The following is a 25,765-nucleotide window of genomic DNA, read 5'->3' as shown; positions in this document are numbered from 1 at the left end:
ACAAAAATTGAATGATCGCACGATTTGGCTTATAAAGATAATATGGTCACTCAAAATACAGATATATCTTCTCGTCATGTACGACTTTCATTTAGCGATCGCCTCGTTGAAAGTCAGTTTTCACATTGCAGATCCTGTTATAAAGCCATTAATTAAACGTGTAAATGGCAGACTGACACTTTGATGTGGAAATACTTGTTAGGTTAGTTCCTACAGCTCCTTTTAAGCTCAAAAGTATCCTATAGGGGTCATAGAAATGCATGGAAGAAGCCATCCGCCATTTATGGAAAATTGAACAAAATACATCCCTTAAAAACCTGCCATGATACATTGTTTATTTTACACTGTCTTACAAAATGACACTGTATCATAATTTTTTCATACACATTTTTATTGTGTGCATAAAGTGGTCTTAACACAATTTTGATTCCTGACACAACATACCATGTACATGTATATTTAAGGTGTAAGGCATTTGGGTACTTTTTTCAGAATATACATAATTATCTTCAATGAGTGTGATTTGGGCTCATCCGTTGTCAGAGAAACGAACCGCGTTAAGTTCCCAGGCCCACAAATATCGAAATCCACGATACGAGAAAAACGGGCGCTTACCATCATACACATGCGACACCAGATACACGTACGTACACGTGACTTGCGCTGAAGCACGCTTGATCGACCAGGCGTGCAGTGAGCTGGCGAAGTAGATCGGTCTGTTATTATGCAATGCCTCTCACAGTCAATGGAGTCTGCGCTTGTCGCATCAAAAAGAATCAACTGTCAACCGTGCGTGACCCCTATCACGTGCCGTTAGACAGTGCGGGCAAGCTAATCGAATTTTGGGCCTCCCACTGATGTGTACATCATAATGAAGCAAAAAACAACAAGCAAAGAACCAACAATCCGCTTAAGTGTACTTGGTTTTTACTGTGGATAACCATAAGTTGCGGCATATCTGTCCTACTTGGAACTGAAATGAACAACCTGAGATTCTATCACTGCGGTTTCAATCGTAGGTGGTACCTTTCACGCATCAACAGTAACACCACTCTTGAGGCGGTAAATTGTATCTATACTGCCCACAATTAAATTTGCGGCGGGTTAGCATTCAGTGGTAAACAATGTACATGTATTTAATCTAAGCACACTGAGGAACGCGCAGAGAACGAAAGGCCTGGGGTGGGAGTGATTACTTTGTACATGTACACGTACGCATCGGCGCCTTAACTTTCCACTCATGTACAGTTAGAGCGCTTATATTTAAGTTCTACGGTGTATCTTATAAGCTAGGGTTTTCGAAACAGTGTGAAGTGGCTTTTTTGGTTAACTCCATTCATCCTCTCTCCCCGGCGTTCTACACATTGAAGTGAATAGATTTTGTGAAGAGTTTTTCAGTCCCGATCCGAGGCGGCTATCGATTTCAAATCAATCCTTGACCCCATTTTTCTGACAACATGTGCACATAATTTAATTCCTCCTCCATGTGCTTTCTAGTTCACATAGTGAAATATTATTGCTCCCGTTACACAAAATGTAACCCAAGTTCCTTATGCTTTTCATTCGAGGCCTTCTTTGGTTAAACTGGGTATATCATCGGAACATACGATTTGTTCAACGACGAATAATGCCCATATTTGTCAATTTTCGTACAAAGTTGAATAGAAAAATACGTTGAAAATCTTTCTTCCTTCTCAAACTATAAAAGGTTATCAAGTTTCACACAGGCCAACAAATAAGAGCACATAGGGAAGGACTGTGTTACGTCTCAAAAGACGTGACCTCGTGCATACAGTTAGCTTTCATTACAGCAAAGTTTGAGACCAGCAAAATTACCTTGTCATAACCATACCCTTAATACTATGAAAGGGTTGGAAGAAATCAAAAGAATAAGAGAATCAAGTTGATATCGAGCTCTTTAACCGTCCTCATCAGCAAAGATCGTATAGCGCCGCGAAGCGGCGCAAGACGGCAAACTTCACCGTGAATACACGTAAAACGTTTAATCGCATGGGCGCCATTTGAGCAAACGCCCAAGCATTACTGTAAAATGCGCAGGCGTATCGCTTGCTCAAATGGCGCCCGTGGCAATTACATCTTTTGGGCAGAGTTATCCATCTTGCGACTTCGGCGCTATACGATCTTTGCTCATTAGTAATGTGAGAATGTCTTCCACATGCCCGGCGCACACGCAAAGACCGTTCGCTCGAACACAAATACATGTATAAGTCACGTGTGCTCGGCGTGTCTTGCGTCAAATGCGCATGACCGTGTGCGCATTATGTAAAAAACAAGGTGATACGATAGCCAACCATGTAAATTACAGAAAGCGGAGAGCTAAGAAAAAACTTAAAAAACTATGACCACTGGGGCTTACTGTCAGCTTAAGAGTAAAACCTTTTTACTTGCTACATGGAGAGCGAAAGGATGAATCATGCCCTGAAAAATCTGGTTTAACAGTGACAGCAGGGCTCACACTGACTGCAGAACCAGGTACCGTGATTAAATCATCCTGGCATTTTGGCTGAACCAGAACATTTTGCAAAAATCAAATGAAGATCTGAGAAAAATCGCACGCTCCATGTTGAAGTCCACCGTTACTTTGTAAACTGTTCTTCTCGAACATTACATGCACAGTGCTCATTTTTATTGCAACGTTTGTTTCTGATTTTGATGTGTCGCGACCTTTGGCCTAGTTGTCAGCCTTTAATCAAGGCGTTCGCGGCGAAAATCATTATTTTACAATATTGTATATACATGTACTGATATAACCAATTGTTAAAATACCCTCGGTTTACTTTTCTGACATGGGACGCGAGTGTCTTGTGACCACATAATACATTTTTGTGAGAACTTCCCATTTAAACCGTGTACTGAAAGAAAAAATTCTTAAACATTCAAATTAACTTTATCTTTTCAAATAATGTAAATAGTCGAGCAAAGTTTGGAACACTGCAGTGTTTATGTTTCACTTGAAAATTTCAGCCCTCCAGTGAACAAGTTTTAAAAAAGTAGCAAAAACAGATCATGCAATACACACTAGTAAAAGGGGGCAGGATTCGAATAACCATCCTATTTATCAAAACCCAAAAAAAACACAAAAATGTCAACTAAGAAATTCTACAAAAATTGCTTCACGTAATGACCGCTATTTCTCATTGCATCTGCTCCACTTTTTATAGCCCCCCCCCAAACTTCATACAGTGGAATGTCTCGAAACACAAGGCTTGCCAGAAATGCTAGCAATCGGACAGCTGGTCATCAACAACGCAGAGGCTGTCTTTGGGGGCTGTCCTTTGCTATGCACGGATGGCCCCCTTTCCCGTTTCTGTCTAGTTATCCTTCTGCGCATCCTAACGTGTTCATCTAAAAGGATCCGTTCCGTTCAATTACTTGCTTAAACCCAATTTTCATCTCGATCACAGTTGCAAATGCGCAACCAATCGCACCAACAGGTCATGTAGCAAACCGTCAAAAGCAATGAAAATTTTTGGCTTTTCTCAAACAGAACTTAGACTAATGCAAATTTCACACAAATTAATGTGTGATGAGTATACATGTGCATATTTTGACCGACTTTCAGTGGTGTCAACTTCAGCCGTCCTTTGTTCCCAATGAACTGTCGCATATAAATGTAGGTTTTGCCGGCAGGTCTCGAGTAATTGCGAGCGGTCGCATGGAATTTCAATCAATTTCAATCAGATGTCAAGCAGAGTTCAGTCACGGCACACTGTGTACCATGCGAACAGGGACTATTCAAGTTGGAAAAACAAGCGCATTCTATGGTTACACTGTGTTCCCTAAAGAAGTATTCCAATGATGAATGAAGGCATTTCGAGTTCATAGACAAATCCCCTCCCCACTCCCTGGACCCTTCACTATCAGATCTGCCGCCGTCGCGCGTCATCATGTCTTCGTTGCGGTCTTGCCCCCCGTGTGAGAGCTGAAGAGACTGCGGATCATAATGACCTGGATGAGGAACGTCACCAACATCACCACGGTCGTCAGGATGGACCAGAACGAGACGCGCTCGTAGTTGCGCTCGGCGATGAAGCGGTCGCGAAACTCCACATTGCGCAGTAGGCGCTGCGTCTGGACCGATTTGTGCAGGTTGTCTCTGACGATGCCTAGCGACGTCTGAAATGAGGCAAAACAAAATCCATGGCAAACGGACCGCACCACTCCAAAACAAAAGCTGTGACAGGATCCTTCGACAAGTGCATTTTGTCAGTATTAAATTTGTTTCAGTTTGCATTGGAAAGAGCACACTGAGCCCATTGTTCCAACGTATAACTCAATTTGGCTTTTTGATAAAAATGAACGTCACATGTACATGGATGTAGGAGAAAAAGGTTGATGAGTTCCTATTCCTGCACATTGTTCAAGTTTTTTTTAAGATCTCCAACTCGAAAGAGTTAGAATGGGTCAACTTTTCCTAAGGGAATACTTGGTCCTGAACTTTTCCTCAAAAAATGGACCAGGTCACTGATGCATCCGAGTTGCTGAAGTTTAATGCTGTTGTGCACATTCGCCTGAGGCAAGAACTATTTCTCTTCGATTAATGAATGTTTCCTTTTAGATTACGACAGATTAATCAAATGGGACATTTCTCTGATTTACCATTTTCAGTTTTTTTCCTTTGTGCCAATAATACAGGTTTAGATACACTGCAACTGCCTGTGAAATGAAAAGGCCCTCCTTGTCTTGTCAAAGTTTTACTCCGTTCTAGAAGGAGTTGCATGGTCAGTGGCGAAGATGTTGGCATTGGGTTTTTGGCCACTCCTTTGTTTTCAGAAAGGAAGCCTTCATTGGCACAACATGGTTTTGAATAATCCAACACAAAAAGTGACCAAGTACCATAATTAAAGCTTTTCGGAGTGATTAAGAAACTGAATAACACTTGCAGCCAGGAAGCCATAGTAACTGTTTTTAAATAAAAAATGGAAAGGGTGAGACAATACTATCTTTCCGCTTTTTTAAAGCCTTTTATCTCTATCTAAACTTTGAAATGGCCACATTCAAGCACAGTGTAATGCAACCATATTTCTGCCTGCCAGCAAGCTTCATTTTCACCCGAAAGGCCAGCCAGCATTTTGGAATGCCAGCCAACAGAGCTACCAACCATGCTTGCGACCCTGATCTGCATAACAAATAGGGCATCCAAAATGCCCTTCAGGTTGTCCAACACGACACCCTGGGAACACTCCACCTACACCTCTGGTATCACAATGTACCTGGATTTCCTCGAGTCGTACTTCTGCCGTGTCAGTCCCTCCAACTCCTGTCATCAGATCCATCCACGGAGGCTTCTTCAACACTTCATCTTCGTCATCGTAGTCTAAGGCCAAGTCGAAATAAACCAGCTGACGAGAAATCGATATCGAGCTGCACAGTAACTATGTAATCTATTAATCTAACCTTGAAGGTGCTGAACATCATTTTTTTTACAGTACTTAGCCACTTCATGCTGGATAATGGGTAAACAGGGACTTCCTGTGCTTGTGACAATGAAAGAGTTTCAATATGTGGCTAATTCTTAATTACACTTAAGCGATTCCCACTGATGATGTACACAGAACTACTTGTAGTCCATGGAGGTTAAATATGTGTGGAGCCCTCATGCAAGAGAGGGCCACAGCTGGGCACTGTAGCAAATCAGTATCGCTCGGTGCCATTGTTTTGGGAGTTTCAATAGGTGATAATACAGTAGGAAGTGTCACACCATACCTTGAATAAATCACTATATGGGCTTACCACATGTGAGGTTTTTTGGTACACATACAAAACAATACCAAATAAAACTTGCTTTTCTCCAAAGCTCACGGGGTGACAGAAATCAGCAGGGCTAGTTTTGGCACGAGCTTAATAACAATAACAGGTCTTTACATAGTGCTTGTTTTTATGTGGTTGATACTTTGTAAATTGACGAACGTATGGTACCCAGAATCACACACTTGTATTATACTGTGCGAAGGGACAGGGGGCCTTATGAAAAGGCATTGTTGAATTCTTTGTTTCCTACACCAAACCTACTTAGATCATAAAGTAACATCTTAGACAATTAGTGACCCCCTCTGTCAAAATGAGTCTTAAGTTGCCAGAGCCACTTTGGAGTAAAAAGTCCTTTGAATGATTTTGCAGTGTAGATCGATAGGAACCCACTCACTTTTCACCATGGAGTATCACTAAGCGACCATAATCCCCACCCCGGGGCTTCAAAACATGACCAATACCTACAAAAGACCAGGGCCATGAAGGGGGGGGGGTTTACTACATGTGGACCTGCGTTACCTTTTCTGACATCCTACTGAAAGAGTTGTCAAAACAAAAGAGATAGTCCCCAGTCTCTTGAGTGCTGAACCTGAAATCAAAACCAAAGCAAAAGAGATGAAAACTTGAGTAGATGGAATCTCGAGAGTCAATTAACCCACAGAAAATAAGTAACAAGAAAGCTTTGAGAACTGGTAATTAATCACCTAAAAAGGCAACTCATATGGAAACTTGGACAGTTTTGGATGTGTTTTCTTTCCAATTGTTTTTCGTTAAAATGCCAAACACCATCCTCTCCAGATCTATCTGCTGTTCAGTTGCTGGCATTACAAAACTTGATAAATAGGTCATATTCAAAAAAAGCAAGCCCACTAGGGAACAAACATGCGTGCAAGTTGCATGGTGTAGTGTCAACAGGGTAGACCTACACATACCAGTACTGGTAACTTGTGCATCCCAATGACCTCAAATGGAATTCATTCTCGGGATGTACGGTCAGAATACTACACTCGCTGAATGTTATGACCATCATGGAACCTACACTTACATGAAATTTGTGACACGTTAGCTACAGTATGTACATGTACGGTAGTTACGGAAGCTAAGACAGGTTGCTGTCTACTCTTGTACCACTCTGGTGCACTGAAAATGGGAACTAGATCAATCGATAATGAATAGATCTCAGAGTTTAAATTTCCCTTAAAATGTCCTCCACGGGTATGAATCTACATGTACCAAAACAGAAAAGAAAAACATACATGGAAAGTACACACAGGGTCTGACATGTCTGATTGAGAAAATAAATACACAAATTAAGAAAATAATGACAAACTGAGCACCACGAGCTCACTTAAGAGCATGTGAATCAATCGCAGCTACTGCGGGCAGTAGAACGACAACAGGTGGAGATTGAAACTCTACAGAGTGCCGAAGTGAACACATCACAGGCAAAATCATGTGTGTAAAAGGCATTAGCGCGAGAGCCAATCCATTCGTTTGCACTGGACTTCGATACTCTATTAAGTCTGACAATGGTAATTGTGCAATGCCATAATTATAGATTTTGAAGCAGGCATTCAACTGGACACTGACACTAAATGAGGAAATTCCAATCTTTACTAGATTTTGTAAAGTGTTTCTCGATGTTCAATGGCATGAATGTAAGGTGAAAAATGAGGACATCAATTTAATTGTGGAAAAGTTGCAGTCCTGTTGAAAGTCGTCGTGTTATGGTTTGTACTGTAACAATAATCATACATGTACAGCCACTCTGAATTGGTTACAACTTACGTATAAATTCCCTCCTGCTTGCGTGCCTCAGTAGCCAGGGCTTTGTTGGTTGGGGTCCTCAATATAAAATTTATATCCATGTCTCCACCTTCAATGACCTAAACATGAAGTTGAAAATCTGTGATGTCTCTCTCTCTCTTTACGCCAACTTTTTCCTTCTCTTTTCGGCAGAGACCCCCGACCGGCCCCAGATAAGTGGGGTTCGACGTCCACCCCGCTCCCACGTGGGAGCGGGGTGGACACCACAGTTATGGGGTATATGCCAGTAGGCCTATGAAGTGTTAAATTTGCTGTCAGACTGCAAATTTAACACTTCTTTACTAATACTAGTAATAGATTGAAGTCTACTTCAACACTCTGCACACTCCAACCGTGTCAACCAAACAATGGTAAAAAAAACGTATTGACGTCATGAACGTTGATACGGTGGGAAATGCTGATTTGATTAGCCTGAGGCACCCAGCTGCGGCAACCATGGCAAAGAGTCGTGCGTCCACCCTACATGCCCTCGGCCTACCTGGAACTCGAAATCTAAAGTTTTCTGGGCTTTGATGTGTTGGTGGAAACATTCCCTCCTACCAGCTGGTACAACGATTGTCAGATCGTGCTCCACACACCAACACGTCCCAAAGACAGTTATCATAAATACTGCAATAAAATACATGTATTGCCACATTTTAGGGGAGGAATAAGTCACTTGGAAAGAGGAGAAACTTCTTGGAGAGAACTCCACAGTCGATGTTATCCAGGCGCTTTTCGATCTCGCGTGAATTCGACGTGTACATAATGAGTCTGGTACCTATACTTTCTGACGCTGCATTCAACACTTTAAAAAGCGCTTGCCCGGGAGCCACGCTCAGTGTCCTTTGTCTCACAATCTCGTTTGCAACTATTACTGAAAACACACTCTCCGGACTTACAACAAAAAAGTCAAAAAGCCCTGGGGTTAAAGTTGATCAAATTCGGCTTGGAAGGTTGCACTACAACGAAAATACGTGCCCATAGAAAACAGTGTACGAAATCAGACCGAAATAGCGCCGCCTGTCGACTCTCGTGAAGAGGTTGGCCTCCGTTTTTTCGCTGGAAGTTCAAGATTATGGCCAGAAGATCACTTTTCCTTTCAATTTCATGGGGATTAGCCTCGAAAATTTATTTATTCGCATTTGAACGAAGATACCCCCAAAATAGCAGTAAACTAAACGTTCATTTCTGAATGTTGCCGCCCGCCTCTATCCATAATATCATAGTAGGCCCGCACTATTTGGGGCTTTTTGTGAAAGAAGTAACCCGAACTGGAAACATCAGTCCTAAATTCGGAATTTACTAGTATAGAAATATTTCTATGATGCCTCCTGATTGTGGCCTGTTTTATTGTAAAAATCCCGTGGGATCACAAAATATTAATGAGCTCAAGTACTAAGATGGAAAGCTTGCGGTAAGCACCATGCAATATCTCTTTTTGAGTCTGTGTGGTTCTGATAAGAACCGGAGAGCCTCTCCGGAGAGCCTCTCCGGTTCTTATCAGAACCACACAGACTCAAAAAGAGATATTGCATGGTGCTTACCGCAAGCTTTCCATCTTAGTCGTCTGTCACCATGAATAGCCTGAAATCCCATCTGAGCTCAAGTACAGAAATACAACCAATTGGTTGAATGCACCCTGAAAGAATTGCGCCACGGTGGGCGGGGCAAACAGATAATTCAATGGGGGGGTTCACAAAGTGTGTACCGCCTAGAACATGGACAGTACTACTACAGCTCCACTGGTGGCAAGGCTCTCAACGTTCACCGAGGCTTACCCTTTTCAAATAAGACCGCGATAATGACGAAGACGACTCGACACACGTAGTAATTAGCCTCAATTAAGGGGCATGGTGGTTTGGTAAATGCGGCGATCCGCACCTAAACGGTAGATACATGTGCTATGTAATCTGGTCAGGGTCGGTTGATACAAGTGGAATGGAGACGAGGACTTTTCAGTGAAAAGCTGCAGCATGAAAATGCGTGAGTGAGACAGTCCTATATCCCTGAGGTAACTTCTCCCACGAGACAAAAACTGGAGAAAATTGACTCTAGCTATTGCTTAAATTGAGCCAAAATCAAATTATACTCTTAGCCAAGACTGTCGTATGACGAATCCATATGTGAGCTACATGCACCCAGACCCGGCATGGGATGACATAGACCCTATGACATAGTATTGCTTTATACATCCACGACCAGTAAAACAAACTAGTCACAAGTCGTACACCATGCAGGGTTCGTACGCGTCGTAGTTCGTCTTAGATGATGGCTTCTGCAAATAATGGCTTTTTTGTGCCACTGCAGTGGAATTTTGCATAGTAGAGTAGGTGGAACACCTCGGCCTACATGTACCTACAGGCTTTCACAACTGAATAAACTTTGGAAAGGTCAACAAGATGAATGGGATATCCAAAGTCCTATGCAAAGCCACTTGTACACGACTGGATTTCACTAAAGAACACTCGCACGAGTAACTGCAAACTTGTCAGGCACTGATGAATCTATTGTACAGAGCTTGGGAATGCAAGGATGGTTGTGTGCATTAAACCATCAGCAAAAATATGCTATGTATATGAGAGAGAGAAAGACTAGGATCTGGTCCCAACAAATCTCTGCGCTACGCTGTGCAGTTCAAAGATATATAGTAAGAGTGACCATTGCATAGTCTACAGGGAATACTTAGCGAGTGATAGAGTAAAGATTGTACACGGTAAATTGAGAGAGATTATAGGCCTAAGTCTAGTCTACAACGCTGCCCTGCTAGCTTCCACCGACACATCACAGCAGCACTTCAGCACCTGTTCCTACGATGTGGAAGTTTATGTTTGTATGCGTCGCCATACTGGGCAATCTAGGTGTTGTATCTTCGTCCATTCGTGGCGCAGGTATGCCTGGCTATTTCAACTCTATTTGATTTTTTTTTATTGCCACTTGATGAGTTAGCTCCATCTCCAACGCTTGAGGAAGAAAATCCAAGCTCTGTATCGTGTAAACAGTTGGTGCTATCCTAGTGATTACTACACGTGACTGGGAAGAGTGCAGGCACATGTGCGCACTGCCTAAAATAGGTGTACCGAACTGACATACATGGGTTTTAATTAGCTTAAATATGGATCATTTAAACCCAGGATCCAACTAGCGGCTCTGGGCAAGAATGACGCTCAGTGCGTCATAGACAATTATCAATTCTGATCTTTCCCCAGGAAATCGGATCATTCTGATAATGTCAAAGTTGCATATAAAAAAATAGTCTGGTATATTTTGTACGTTTGTTTTTTTTCGGAGATTTTTAATTGGAAGAGAGCAACATTTGTTTTAAAGAAGGGCTATGATGCCCTAGTAACAGCTGGGATGGGGCACAAGTTTTCTTGAATAAATTCCGGAACTCTTATTCCAGAGTTATTTTTTAAAGAAAACGTCCCTCCAGGATGTTGTTACACGGAGTATGTGTGGCTTGATATGGACAAACAGATTTTATTTCCTCTTTACTTTATTTATTTCATTCCTTGAGAGCGCTCTTCATCCAACACGCTGGTAGCCCTATAGTGCATAAACTTTTTCTCGAGACTGACCATTTTTGAAACGGGACTTCCTTTCTTCTTTAGGATTTATGCAGGGCGACACATTTTATAGCAGCTGCGCTAATGAACACGGGTGCGGAACCAGAGGGTAAGGGGTTGACCCCCCCCAAAAAAAAAAACCTGGATCCGTCCCTGGAACAACTTACATGTAATTAATGTTGTAAATTTCAATATTATGTAGTAAGTCGCACACGTCAATTCCTCAATATTTCAAGTCTGAAATCGTGCAGGTATTTAGAGATTTGCTATTTCCTTAGACAGATATAGAGTCTCAAGCTTCCACCAAATCCGTGTTTCACTGCGGCTCACAAATGCAGTCAGACGCTGGGAAGCGTACGAGTCACGGTACACGCGTAGTCTGAAGCTTTGAAAATCACATTGATACACCTTGGGTCTTGTCTGTTTCTTTTGCGGACCAGTTACTGTGCCTCGAAACTTCCGTCTCTTGGAAGAGTTGGAGGAAGGCCAGGAGGGCGCTGGTGATGGTACAATAAGCTGGGGATTGGCGAACGAGGATGACAAGACGTTGAGTGATTGGACTGGCATGATCATTGGACCCCCTGGGGTAGGTGATACTCATGTATCTCTGGACATACTTGTACCTTAAACACTTGTGGTTATTAGTTTTGTTAGAGAACGATCTGACTCCAGGCATGGAATTTATTTTTGGTTTTGAAAGTTTGATTTCTTGAAATTTTAAGAAAATAGGTGTGGCCCATGTTTTTTGAAAATTGTGTATGTAATTTTGCCTTATGAACACTACAATAGTATAAGCTTGGAGAGCTGAATATAGAGTGGCACCAACTTCACACTTTCTGTTCATTTTGTGTAGCACTGCATACAGTTACAGTGTGCTAATACGGGCGATTCACAATAGTGCGCCACCAAGAGTTTGCAACACGCTGGCCTATCATAACGCGCGAAATTTGTCGACCATTTCCAAACGCGCAATGGGTCAACAAATTTCGCGCATTGTGATTTGCCAACGAGTTGCAAACTCTTGGTGGCGCTTTATTGTGAAACGGCCGTATTGTCCATGTGCAGTGGCGCATTCCACCATTTTGGCTCCAACAAATTGACACACTCATGTCACAACTCTTTCTATAATAAGATGTGACTTGGAGTGACAAGCAGACCACGTACCTTGGGTGATTCAGGGTACCCCCTTACATTGTTCAGTGTATGCGTAAGACGCACAACAAACCGACGGCCACGAAAACATTTTCCTTCGAAAGTGTACAACGGCAGGGATAGTCGGATCGGTTCAGATCGAAAGAAAGCCTTGATTTATAGACCGATGATTTTAAAGATCGATAATTGTGCCGTATTTATTTGCTGAAGATGTTTGGTTAGTGACGTTCAGTTCAGCACTCTTTGAGAATGATTCGCCTATGTTCCAATGAGGAAGGAATGAGGAAGTTTCCTTATTTTGCAAGGCTGGGAAAAGGGTCGGTCAAATATTTTATATAGACATATTGTGTTTAATACCGACTACAGACAGAGCACCAAGTACAAAGGATTGGATTTTTCCTGGTTTTAGTACATTGTACTAACGTACTCTGTATAGCTTGCTTCAATACAGTAGAATTGTTTTAGAAATCAGCTTGGAACCAAGGGAATAAGCTAGGGGAGTATTACTTTTGGTATAAATGTATCCAATTTAAACGAGGATGGCGGTACATGTAGATTTGCCCCGTAATAAAGTGGTGCAATTTTGTTATTCCTTGTTTCAGACTTGGGTAAATTGCACGTCATAGTGCTAAAGAGGTCTTTATTTTTTTGTTGTTGTTCTTGTCGTCGTTGTAGACCCCTTATGAAGGTCGTGTATATTCTTTGATGCTGAGGTGTGGACAGAAGTATCCTGACGTGCCTCCCAGTGTGCGCTTCATCACCAGGATCAACTTGACCGGCGTCGGCGCGCAAGGCCTTGTAAGATATGCTATTTGTCTGACAAGGAACCCTCCTCAATCTTCTCATGAAATCCTTCCCTTATTTTTTTATTTATTACTTGTTTTTTTGCCAACGATGAGACGCACACATAGATGGCTCCTGTCTGTAGCTGGTGGCTGCGGCAGTGCCATAGGCTTGTGTGTTGTTGCCAACCTTACTCGAGTAACTTGAGCGGATAAAGTTTTGTCTTTGTTTACCAAACTGATGATACTGGGGTATGGGGGCTACATACCATCACATATTTTGACCGGGGGTTGGGCTACTGAATCAACTCCCCCCCCCCCGTGGTGAGCAAAATCATGGCCAACTGTGAAAACAATTTGGACTTCCCATCAGCTAATCTGTATTCAGTAGGTCTAAAATGGGATAACAATAAAAAGCTATACGCATGCAGCAGATATTTATAAGGTTCTGCAGAAGTGAAATATACGTGTACATACTTAGCATGAACATCGCCCTCTACTGTCATAACTGTGGTGTACACAACCCCCTCCCTGCATTTCGAATCTCTATTGGCTGGCAAGTCGTTCTCTCTACCATCCACTCCCTATTCCTGGCTCAAATTTCTGCTGATGAATTGAACATAAACACATTGCACGAACATCAACCCTAGTGGCCCTGCAGGATGTTGTAGAATGGAAAAAGTGGACAATTAGTTCATTGCATAGGATGGAAGATTTCGAAAGAGCAAGGAATATTTCAAGAAAGGTGCTGAGGGATCATTGAGGGTCAGAGGTTTGAAATTCTGTTGTTAAAAGACTTGGTGTAAAAACAAACTTCGTGGCTTAGTAATATTCGCAGTTGGCTGACTTGAACTTCAGTTTGATCATCTTTTTTTGCAAACTTGTTTTAGAAGTATCTATGCGTGTTGTATCAGGCGTGTGATTCTTGGAGTTTTGTAGATGGATTTTTAATACCCAAATGAGTAGACGAATGCACACTAAATCCTGTTAGTCCTTTGCGAATTGAACGAGTGGAGGTACCATTTCTCAAGAGATTTGACCATTTTGTTTCTTCTTGCTATATGAACTTTCCTACTCCAGGTTGACGACAGGTTTTACTTTGTACTTGCAAAGTGGCAAAGAAGTTACACCATCAAGACTGTGCTAACAGACATAAAGAGAAAAATGGCGCTCCAAGAAAACAGGAAATTACCACAGCCTCCTGAGGGTTCCGTATATTGAGTGTGGTATAGCAGCTTGTCTAGACCGCTACCCATTGCACTCCATATCAGTGTTATCAAATATCTTGTATGGTAGAGCAACATCATTAAGCTCAAATCAGTGCGAACAACAGTTTGCTTTATATTTACAAATAGGTCATTTGGGAGACATTTTGTGGTAAATTTTTCAGCATTAGGGAGACATCGGCTTTTAGGGAGACATTTCAGTGTCTCTCTATTTTCAAACTACCAGAAGGAGGCCATATTTTCAGAGATGATAGTTTAGGGCCTAAAATGAAAACATACAAAGTTTGGTTCAGATCAGATTAGGGAATATTGAATTAGGCCTATGGGAAAGTAAAGTTGAAAAAATGTTGTGCACATTCTTATATGTTCTTAAGACCCATTAGCGGTAATATGTAATTTTAGACTTATGTTTCACTCAGTGTAAGGGGTAGTGTATGCTCAAGTACTCTTGGTTACTCGTGTTATTTCTCATTACTGAAATATCTGCCACTTAATCTGAATTCAACACTAAACTTTTTATTGTAACCTTAAAGTAAGTTGAGACTACGTGTTTCGGGCTGATGCATTCAATGTTGTTTTACCCAAACCAAACTTCGAGTGCGTAAAACTATGCTACAAATATTCCAGGGTGTGATCTGGAATAATTTGCCCATGTATTTTCAAAACAGAGGCTTTGCAGGGTAGCCATCTTGTAGGGCAATTCTTTTCCTCCACAGGGAAACCTCCTCAGTCTGTGCATATCCTGTTGAGCAAAAGCATTGGCCTGCAAGACGGCACTTATGCAAACCCTCTGTAGTCCATCATTTGATAGTTTTAAACTTTTAAACATGTATAAAAAGATGTACCTGATAGGTTTTTGGTGACTCGGATTCTTTGTTACTGTCCTTGTAACAGTTTTAAGGAAGGGACCTAGAATATAAAACAGCCGTGAGGCTGATGTTGTAATTTTTGAAAACATGTTTGTAATAGAAAAAATAAGATGCTGACTGCTTTTAAACGTTTAAGGGATTTGTGTGGATCTCGTAAATGCTTGATTTCAAATGAAACTTTTTCCCTGAAATTGAAACAAGAAAAACAGAGAATTGAACGAAATAATGAAAAGTTGATACATTTGCAAAAAAGAGACAGATGACATTTATGAAAGATATAGAATAGAATACCCTCCGTAATTTGTTTAAATATAACAGAAATTTAAAGGTGCTTAGACAATGCTTCCTTGTGAAACTAAGTTTCTTCACTGATCTAGTTGTTGGCCAAAATAAATAGAGTGCCTTATGTTGAGCTATAACTTACAGTTAAAAGTGGCTTCCATTAATGAAAAGGTTAAACGAAGATACAGATATAACTGAAGACTTTAAGCGCAGCAAACTGTAAGCCTAACTTGAAACAATACGAACAACTTTTTTCACTACTTTTTCGTAAAAATCTCGAGTGCAACACACTCTTTAAAGCTGGTTAAATTTGAAAACATGTTAACATTTTATGTGGTTTTAATGCCTTAAAAGGAACTCTTTCTGTGAGGGACGATGAGATATAAGTATCTGTATTCGGTTTTGTGTAACATTATACACTTTTCCAATGTATGAATAGTGTTTTTATTTTTGTATCTTATTCGGGATAGGTGTGTTCTAAAGTGCAGTTTTAAAATTTAAAATACTGTCAATACGTTTCTAGATATCTTAGTTGACTGTTTGGTGATGTAATATAGTACTATTCAAATTATGTACCGGAGGGGCCCCCCAAATTGCATTATCGGAAAGCGTTCCTGAGATAGGATTAATATTGTTGGGTTTTTGATATGCACTTCAAAACAATGAGTCACTCTCTAATTTTATAAGAGAAATTCAAATCAGAATGTGACAGAATCATCGGTTTTTGTGCTCATGTCAAAAGAGGATCACAGTATTTCTAGTAATATGGGAAGTTGGTTGTACAAAAATTAAACTCCAAAGTAATAGAAAAATTACCCAATAAAATTCAAAGCAAATAATAAAATAAGAATTTGATAGTTGTAAGTACATTCTCTAAATGCAGAGGAGTGAAAACTTATTCTCTAAAAAGAGAGTCTCGCATAAAAACCACTCCAAAAGTTTGAAAAACACTCCCAAAAGGTTAAATTTCTACTTTCCCAAGAAAATACGGGGGGCCAAGCAGGTTTTCCTTTATTTCTCTCCTTCTTTTGGATACTTGTCACTCCTTTTTGGAGCCAGTTCATAAGACACTCGCTATTACTGAGGGTTAATTCTTTTCCTTTTAGGTAGGATTATGCTTTAAGTATAGATTGTATGTCCCCGTTAATTAATAGTTGATAGGAGCTAACTAAAGCATTAATAAACATCACACTAATTCAATCCAGTTTAGTCCATCATGGTCTATTGGTTCTGGAGGTAATGGTACAAGCGAACGAGCATGCGCTTCTCTCTGGCATCCTCGGGAAGTTTTTCATTTCCCTCTTTGGGGCGTGGCTTGCGTCCATCCTTCCCTTTCTTATCCGCGCTTTTATCCTTGGTCAGTCCACGCTCCCCTAGGAGAGCAAGCATGTCATCCTCCTGGATTTCATCTGGAAGATCCCCGCTCCCCTCTTCAGGGCGTGGTCTGTCGCTACCCTCTGGAGGGGGTTTGTCCCCCTTAGGAGGACGTGGCCTTCGCCCCTCCTCTTTCTCTTTCCACTCCTTTTCCCACTTTTCCAACTCTTTTTCCCACTTTTCCTGTTGTCCTTTTTCCTTACCCTCTTCATCCTGTCTCAACTCACGCTCTTCGGGACCATCCCAATCATCTCCACTACCTTCCTCAGGGCGTGGTCTTTCATCACCATCAGGGGGAAGAGGCTTGTCCCCCTTAGGTGGGCGTGGCTTGCGCCCATCTTCTTTTCCTCCCTTCTCTTTTCCTTTACCCTCTTCATCCTCTCTCAACTCACGCTCCTCTGGACCATCCCAATCATCTCCACTGCCTTCCTCGGGGCGTGGTCTTTTATCACCATCAGGGGGAAGAGGCTTGTCCCCCTTAGGTGGGCGTGGCTTGCGCCCATCTTCTTTTCCTCCCTTCTCTTTTCCTTCACCGTCTTCATCCTCTCTGAACTCACGCTTCTCTGGACCATCCCAATCATCTCCACTGCCTTCCTCGGGGCGTGGTCTTTTATCACCATCAGGGGGAAGAGGCTTGCGCCCATCTTCTTTTCCTCCCTTCTCTTTTCCTTTACCCTCTTCATCCTGTCTCAACTCACGCTCCTCTGGACCATCCCAATCATCTCCACTGCCTTCCTCAGGGCGTGGTCTTTTATCACCATCAGTGGGAAGAGGCTTGTCCGCCTTAGGTGGGCGTGGCTTGCGCCCATCTTCTTTTCCTCCCTTCTCTTCTCCTTTACCCTCTTCATCCTCTCTCAACTCACGCTCCTCTGGACCATCCCAATCATCTCCACTGCCTTCCTCAGGGCGTGGTCTTTCATCACCATCAGGGGGAAGAGGCTTGTCCGCCTTAGGTGGGCGTGGCTTGCGCCCATCTTCTGTTTCTTCTTTTCTTTTACCCTCTTCATCCTGTCTTAGCTCACGCTCTTCAGGACCATCCCAAGCATCTCCACTTCCCTCCTCGGGGCGTGGCGGTCTTTTACCACCCTCTGGTTGTTGGCCCTCAGGATGTGGCGGTTTGTATTCCCATTGGGGCCTCATATTGTCTGGAAGTAGATCACGATACCACAGAAAAGGAAACATTCGATTTCATAAATAGAAGACAAGAAGAGAGTCTATGCACTGAGACTTAAGGAGTTCGGTTAATACCGCCGATTTGCAATGCTGTGCGTCACCAAGAGATTGTCGCTGAGAAACCTTTTCCGGTAAATTATGGGAGAAAATGTGCACAGAAAACGCTTCATTTTTTTACAAATGGGAGTTGGGTTGTCAAAATAATGGTTTTATTGTGCAAACAAAGAACGCCACAATCGATGAAATATCCCCAAATTACGTACGAAGGACGACAATCGTGGCGGCCAGTTTAGGTATAGCAAACTCTTGGTGGCGCACTGTATTGTGAGTCGCACCGTACTAAAAGTGTTTAATTCACACCACTTCCCATCAGTTTGGTCTGGACATTGAGGACTGCCATAGCCGTTATTTCAATTTACCGAGGGCATGGTGCATCAATCAAAACTTAGCCTGGAGCTTTGGAAAAGCTTATAAATTATTTCTGTTGAGATTCTTAAAGGGACTGTCCCGTGCTTTCTCTGGTAGTTACACCATTGAAAAGCACTTCAGAGGAATCAATTAGGCTTACAGATGTGCATTAGACTAAGACTGTCGATCAAACGTTTCCTGCACACTGCTAACGTTTCTTACACTGCATTTACCCTACGTTCTAAAAACAGCAGGGTCAGACTGACCCGGAATCTGGGTTCCATGAGGCATTATCCCTTTCCAGGTCAAATTATGACCTTTTTGGGTCATATTTGACCAAGAAAGGGACAAATATGACTCGGCTCTTCATGGGTTTATAATCGAGTTCAAGACTTGACCCAGCAACGAGTTTACATTCCCGTAGATGCAAATTAAAGCCTTCCTTATACTCGAACAAAAAAGTAACCCTAGTCCAGCTAATACATTCATAATGAACTGTTTGCAATTTCCCTGGGGATGAGACTTTGATGAGACTCACACAGACTACTGTAAGCGAACAAAACCTTTACACAAATGTGAAATATGCATCAGACCAAGTGATTAAACGACATCCAATTAATGTGACTTCAAGACTGGCTAATTTGTAATCTGAAACCTTAAAAATGAAACGAAATAGGGGGTAGCGTTTCACTCCCGGATGACTTACTCTTTTCTCCTTCCAGTTCTTCCAGTTTCGCCAGCAGTTCCTCCTCGAGTTCATCCTCGATCACCTCCTTCATCAGCTCGCGGAGGTCTTCCTCATTGGCTGGCCGAGCCTGGCAGGCAACAACAAAGAGGCAGGCCACGCTCACCAGGAGTAGCAGCTTCATCATCCTGGGAATTAGTTCCTTGGGGACAAGTATAAAATGGACTCGACGATGAGAACATAAATTTAGCCTTTTTACAGAATCCTAATTGGATACTTCTCAAGCGAGGACGACTTAACCTACCAAATTGCCTTTTGCGAGTTAAATTTGGATACAATTTGGCACACTGTTGCAAACAAACATAAGAATTTGACAGCAGTGGTAACAGGTCAATATTTGAAAGTCTAAGTCAAGTCACAAGCCATTTGGTCCAGTTACGAGTCAAGTCAAAAGTAATTTGATCACAAGTCCTTTGGTCACAAGTCAAGTCACATGTCTTTTTGTCCAAGTATGTTTCACTATGTGTGATTTTAAGCCACAACCTAGTCTTGATTCCAGGACCTTCCGCAGTTCATTCTGCAATCTGCACCATAAATGAAGGCCTTGGATATTTGTTTGACAAGGGGTGGCAGCAGACAATATGGTAATATTAGTAGAATGTGTGTTATTCATATAACTTGAGTGATGATCAGCCAAAGTTATGCATATAACCTTCAACCTGTCAACATGCTGCACATTCACAAACGACGATTTCAAACTGAAACATTAGTCAACATCATGTTTAACATATGCATAGACCATTTGAGTAAAGAACTCACAAATATCCCTCTACAGTCTAGGACAGTAGCCACGATCTCGCAATGACCGCTGATAACCGAAGAAATCGAGTCATTTTCAATGTTTGCCATGTCTCACATTGTTACACGCGGTATACGGTCACTATGTTTGACGTCTCCATTCGCCATATTACCGAGAATTGGCCCATTTCACCCCAAAAAGTGGAAATACAGGATGAATCCTCAACAAATATCTGAATATGGGTAGTTATAAAAATGATCAATAGGCATGTCCTGAAGGCATGCTACAACCACCTGAAGGCGGCGCATTAGACGGAAATTAACGGACTTCGAGATCGGGAGGCAGTTTTTGTTTTATCTCTAGGCTGAGTTTAACTCATAAACTCATAACCTGATAAACTAATTTGAATAATACTATACAGGGCTTTGAAAACGCTGTTGATTGGCTCCCCGAAATGTTGAACAGTGATTCAGACGTGGCCTGGGGCAGACAAGACCGATTTAGAAGTCGCGAGCCAAACGAAGTCTTACGCTGATTAGTTTAAGAACACAAGGCGTAAAATAATACAGGCCTTGTTTAAAACTGTATTTGGTTCGATTAAATAGTTTTCTGACTTACTTTGGTAACAAGTCATGATGTGCAAGTCCAAGTCACGTAACAAGTCATTTTTGCAAGTCCAAGACAAGTCACAATTTGTCAAAACTGATTACAAGTCCCAAAAACAGCGATTCGCATCCGACTCAGCCAAAGTCAAGTGAATCGAGTCTACAACTCTACAATTTGAACCCCTAGACCGAAGACAATGCAGCTAAACCTCGAGTCGTAAATTTGGGGCAGGCTTTTGCATAGTGGCCATCGTTTCCTGGGGGAACTGGTTTCTTAAAGCTCTTCTTATCCACTGAAAACTGTATTGATGCAAGGTGTCTATTATGCAGGGGCGTAGCCGGGGGGATGGGGGCACGTGCCCGGTGCCCCCCCTCAGGTGCCTGTACTAAAAAACAAGATAAAATTACACTTTTTTTTACACATTTTGGTGGCATTTACAGTTGTGGGCCCAGCCCCAGCTCAAACAAAAGACACATCGTTGCGACATTGTGGCAAGACGGATCACAGATAAGCCCATGCAAGCTGTTAGGCTAGCATTTTTATCTTTCGTTTCGAGGGCCCACCGCTGGCTCAGTTATAAATCTGAAATGACTGTTACAACACACTGTTTCGGCAGAGTGTGATGCTCTACATTTTATTATGAAGCATATCATGTGGCGACTGTGTGCCGCCAGACAATTGGTAAAACTGAATGTGTAATGCAATATCTGACATAATATGCCCGTCATGTTGAGCAGATTGATCAGGATTTGTGTATGCCTAAAATGATTGTGACATGATTTCACTTGTTCTGATGAGACGGCATTTTTTTGCATTGCCAAATAATTAAATCCTGGTATTTCTGACACCATCTATAGAAAGCTGAGAAGCGGTCGTGTCTGTAAAACTCTTCTTAGGCAGGTAGGCCTACGTAATGTTTCAAAATTACATGTGGCGATAAAGCAGACTAATTTAACACAGCAATTCAAGAACAGTGCAATCTCTTGTCTTAGAATTCGTAAGGCTTCTTCCGATATCAAGATACTTCATTCAAATGAAGAAGTTGTGTACCTTGTCTAAAAAGGAAGATGACTAATCCCAGTCTCTTACACGGCACAAACGCCACACGCGTTACAGAATCAAAGACGTCCTTCAAACACAGCATCGCACACGACATTGAGTTAATATCCGAAGTTGTGTTTTTAACCTGCTGGTCATGTGAATATTACAATCTCTGTGGGATATTGTAGCAGCATTTGAAAATACTAAAGTTCAGCCAAGAAGGCGTGAGGTATGAATAGCTCAAGAGTTGATGAAGGCATTGTCATGACTACAAACCTATACAGTGTAGTTATTAGAACAGTAATGAGCACGGACAATGGTAATACATTCCTATGGACCTACATAATTAGTTTCACTACAAACATGTGGTTGTCATTTTGACTTAATGTAATTGTAACCTGATGTAGACAGGGAAACACGCAGCAGTGATACCCAACAAAAATGGGAAGAATTCGGGTACGTGATCGCTCCGCAGTAGCGCGAGCTCCGATGACAGGCGATTGATGAACAAGTAAGATTTGTATCATGATTGATGAACAACTTGTACTCGGGACAAATTTGTTTCTTTGCGGCAACAAAAACACTCAAATTCTAAAGGAGGGTGCATAAGAACAAGCGTTTAAGGTTTCAGCCCAGTGACGAATACTTTAAATTCTTAGAAAAATTCAGCGTTTGGGACACTTTCTGAATTATGTTCCTTTGAGTTGACAAAACTCAATACAATACTGTTGACAATACTGTATAGTTCAGATCAAAAGTTGAATTGCTCCTGAATTCAGCGTCTGGGACTCATTCTAAAGTCAATTATTTTTTGGATAACAGCAAATTATGGGCTGTACCTTGAACACATATAAGCATTCGTGAAAACAAGACTCAGTCAACAGTCTTTTTGCACAGTGTTGCAAAACGAATGAGTTGTTGGTCTCAGTTGCAGCAGTTAGCTTTTTCTAAGAAGTGTTATTAAGATCACAGTTTGTAAAATACATTTCACATTTCACTTATTGGAATGGTACATGTAATCCATTTTCTCATATGTATCTTACACCGATAGAGAAAAAAATAGCTTGTTGTTTTCAGCTTTCTAAAACGAAAACGAACATCAGACAAATTCAAATGAAAGAGCAGCTTTTCATAACTGGCCAGGAATAAAGAAAAATAAATGAAAAAGAACTTTGTTGAATAAAACTGTTTAGATGGGAAATTGACAAGAATGTTGTTGTCCCACTTCATTTCGTTTCCTCGTTAAAAAGGAACAAAGTGATTGTGTACCGTAGCTTTTAAGTTCAAATTTTCCCACACATGATTTTTTATCCAGTCAACATCATTCTTCCCTTATTCGTTTTCAAATGAAAGAGTGATGAAATCACTCCTTTATGTCCTTTAATTATGTTTACTTCGAACAAAAAATGTACTGGACACGCGCCGCCTTTCCCTTCCAAGGCTCAAGGTGAAAATCCATCTCGACCTCAAAGTTACCACCAATCATTATCAGTTTATCCCAAAAGTAAAATTCTAATTGAAAAGCAAACTTGGTCTAACGGTGGTATAAATCGGAGTAAATTTCCTCTGAAATTATTTCTTGTGGCAAGCAAACTTTTTTTTAAACAAAATGAAAAAGAAGTTGTTTCCAAGGATTTGTCTAATGACGCATTTTGGAAAATCGTAATGAAAAGCGCACATTGACACAACACGCGTGCACGATTACTACAAAGATGCATTTCCATGGGCGTGTCAACACTTGCGCCAAGCGTAGTATATATCCGTCAAAATCGGCCCGTGTGTTGTGTGACTGGAGTCGATTTTTTGTGTCCGTGGAAGTGATGCGCATGAACACATCGTGTACGTAACGCACCCCAAAATGTACAGATGGAATGGAACATCGGTTCAGTGCGTGCATCGTGTAGCTGCATGCGACTGAACGTGGGGACGTGTCTCAGACACGCAATACATACATGACTCAGCAACTTTTAATCTGAAGTGTACAGTATGCAGAGATGAAGCTTCTTTCATGTTTCTTCTTAAAGACGCCTTCCTCAAGATTGTGTGTAGTTTTGTTGACTCAAAGGCACATAATGCACAAATCATTGATGGAGTGTACCTTTTAAAGAATCACACATGTATAAATGTAGCGTGGAAAGGCACGATATACATATATTTTGTTAAACTAGAGACTTCAAGCTGGCTCTTTCTAGGCCTATAGTATGGAGACTGGGGCCAGCATAAAATTTCCTCAAAGTTTCTTGAATCTCTTGCAACGGATATGTGGACTGTTCCAGTCAATATTTTTTGCTTCCTCAAGATATCATACAAAGAGCAATCGCGTTTTATTCAGTTTAGGGATTCCGAAAATTAAAAAAATCACCATGCACCAGATACGTGTATAGGGTCACTATGTTTCCTCACTGTAGACCTTTTCGTCGTTCGTAAACATTTGCCTACATGCAAATGTATTTCGTATGGGCCACAAACTGGAATGGATATTCGTCCCACTTGAGGTAAATACGTATTATTTTCATCTAACAGCAGTTGGTGAAATGTGCTTCAATGTTTATACCAATGGCCAGTCAGAGTTTTGCCGGCCGCTTTTGTGGCTTAAAGACAGTGTAGCTACAATAGCTAATGGGGTCTCTAGCGCACAAGGGAAAGAACGCTGCTGTCACATAGGCCAGACACCAAATCTCATATCAAACATCTGGTTGATTCTAAACAATTTATCTGGGGTCGCATGATAAAAACGATGAGGTAAAGATTTAACCTTAAAATTCAACTTAAGCTGCACGTTCGAGTCTGCACAGGTTAAATTGCAACACCAGGCGCTACGCTAACGTCAAGACGATTTTTTTTGTGTGAAACTTGGATCTATGCGGTTATAGCCTAAAATCGTTAGATTGTTAATAACAAAAATCAATGTTTCGCGAACGTTTGCACGTGAAGATTAAATTGTTTTCGATAGCCTTCATAAGTTTCTACAACACACATAGAAACTTCACAGACCAGAAAATACCCTATTTATCTATGAACTTAAACAAATAAGATTTTGACAACCACACTTTGGTCTACGCTCCTGGTAAAAAAAAAGAGCAAAAGTGTAGCTTATTGCAACAGCAATGAAAAAGGAACAACCTGCTGAAGTTATTCAGTTCAGCGGAGAATTAATGTACTCACCACAAAGAATTTTTTTCTTGCAAGATGACTAGCGGACTTCGACCGGCCTCCGTCCAGCAAAAAATGACACAAGTGCTTAAAGACGCCGGCAAAGTCCCTTTATACTGGTATGCCCACTCCCCTCACGGACTAAATCGTCATCTAAAACTCAAACAACCGTGTATTTACCAGTTTCCAAAATAGGACTGGCTGAGCATGTTTGATTGGATCGTGTTTGGTACTTGCTGCTGTAGGAAGATTTCTTTTCTTTTATTGAGTTACACAACAAAATTTGCTTTCCAGGTTGTCGAGGTTTGATACAGGGGTATCAGGTTCGAATGACGTCACTCGACTGGACGAATTCACAGGAGATCACTCATAATGTGGGTTATAAACCAGACGTTAGTACTCATTTTAAAAACCTGTACAAGTGGTGTTTTGAAAATATAAATGAGCAATAAATACACCAATAGTTCAAATCAAAAACAAAATGACTTCAGAAAAATTGTTCCTTTCAACTTTTAAAGTTTTGAACATGTCGTACTTTCAACGTCAAAATGTGGACGGAAGAATGAACAACACAAAATGTGAATTAGGCCTAGTTTATGATTAGTCAAATAGTGAACCTTTCACTAGAATTCAGACTAACCTTCTATAATGGCCGTAATCAATAGGACTACATATGGTTTTGCTGTTTAAATTTGTAACAGAATAAAGATTAAATTAAACCGAACAACACATTTTTTTGTCATCAAATCTGTCTCTTTATGTCTTCTCGGAAGATTTCTGCTTTGTCTCACCCCTACTGTAAATCAGTGGACTCGTCTCCTACATACTTTCCTTTCGATGTCACTCTCGAAACGTCTTGGTAAGGAGTAAACTATAGTCACGTGGTCATCTCGTGCTATGCGGCTTGTTTTAGCATGACCAGCACTCAGAAATTATGTAAAGCCGAGCCTGGGGGAATTAATGTAGCGTAATTATATTGTTGCTATGTGCGTAGCTATTGCGATGCACGACACAAAGTATGCTTGATTCCTTAACGCCTATTCGCTTAACTACAGGTAGCCTTATTTGTGA

At 41.3% G+C, this 25,765-nt stretch overlaps 3 protein-coding genes across 4 annotated transcripts; 1 reads left to right on the top strand and 2 right to left on the bottom strand.

Moving 5' to 3' along the window:
* Positions 1-370: 370 nt before the first annotated feature.
* On the bottom strand, positions 371-8,335 carry LOC110983152 (transmembrane emp24 domain-containing protein 5-like). Its single transcript, XM_022242153.2, has 5 exons — positions 8,078-8,335; positions 7,561-7,658; positions 6,292-6,361; positions 5,235-5,363; positions 371-4,137 (listed from the first exon to the last, which is right to left on the bottom strand). Exons 1-5 carry the CDS (start codon positions 8,234-8,236, stop codon positions 3,907-3,909), a joined length of 687 nt encoding a protein of 228 aa, XP_022097845.2. The 5' UTR covers positions 8,237-8,335; the 3' UTR covers positions 371-3,906.
* A 1,204-nt stretch (positions 8,336-9,539) lies between these two features.
* On the top strand, positions 9,540-16,655 carry LOC110983141 (ubiquitin-conjugating enzyme E2 variant 2-like). 2 transcript variants are annotated; one of them, XM_087131307.1, is made up of 4 exons: positions 9,540-9,564; positions 11,585-11,730; positions 12,972-13,094; positions 14,159-16,655. In XM_087131307.1, exons 1-4 carry the CDS (start codon positions 9,555-9,557, stop codon positions 14,297-14,299), a joined length of 420 nt encoding a protein of 139 aa, XP_086987433.1. In that variant the 5' UTR covers positions 9,540-9,554; the 3' UTR covers positions 14,300-16,655. The 2 variants fall into 2 exon arrangements, with proteins under 2 accessions (XP_086987433.1, XP_022097828.1); XM_022242136.2 differs by lacking the exon at positions 9,540-9,564 and adding an exon at positions 10,039-10,469.
* Positions 15,411-24,924, bottom strand: LOC110983157 (uncharacterized). The gene is made up of 3 exons (XM_022242158.2): positions 24,707-24,924; positions 19,117-19,297; positions 15,411-17,974 (listed from the first exon to the last, which is right to left on the bottom strand). Exons 2-3 carry the CDS (start codon positions 19,280-19,282, stop codon positions 16,677-16,679), a joined length of 1,464 nt encoding a protein of 487 aa, XP_022097850.2. The 5' UTR covers positions 19,283-19,297; positions 24,707-24,924; the 3' UTR covers positions 15,411-16,676.
* Between the last annotated feature and the right edge of the window lie 841 nt (positions 24,925-25,765).

This window comes from Acanthaster planci, linkage group LG21 (genome assembly GCF_054643075.1).
Source record: "Acanthaster planci isolate LZ-2023a linkage group LG21, COTS_SCS, whole genome shotgun sequence".
Taxonomy (NCBI): domain Eukaryota; kingdom Metazoa; phylum Echinodermata; class Asteroidea; order Valvatida; family Acanthasteridae; genus Acanthaster; species Acanthaster planci.
Note: the sequence above shows the minus strand (reverse complement) of the source record. Positions and strands in the feature narration are given on the sequence as shown.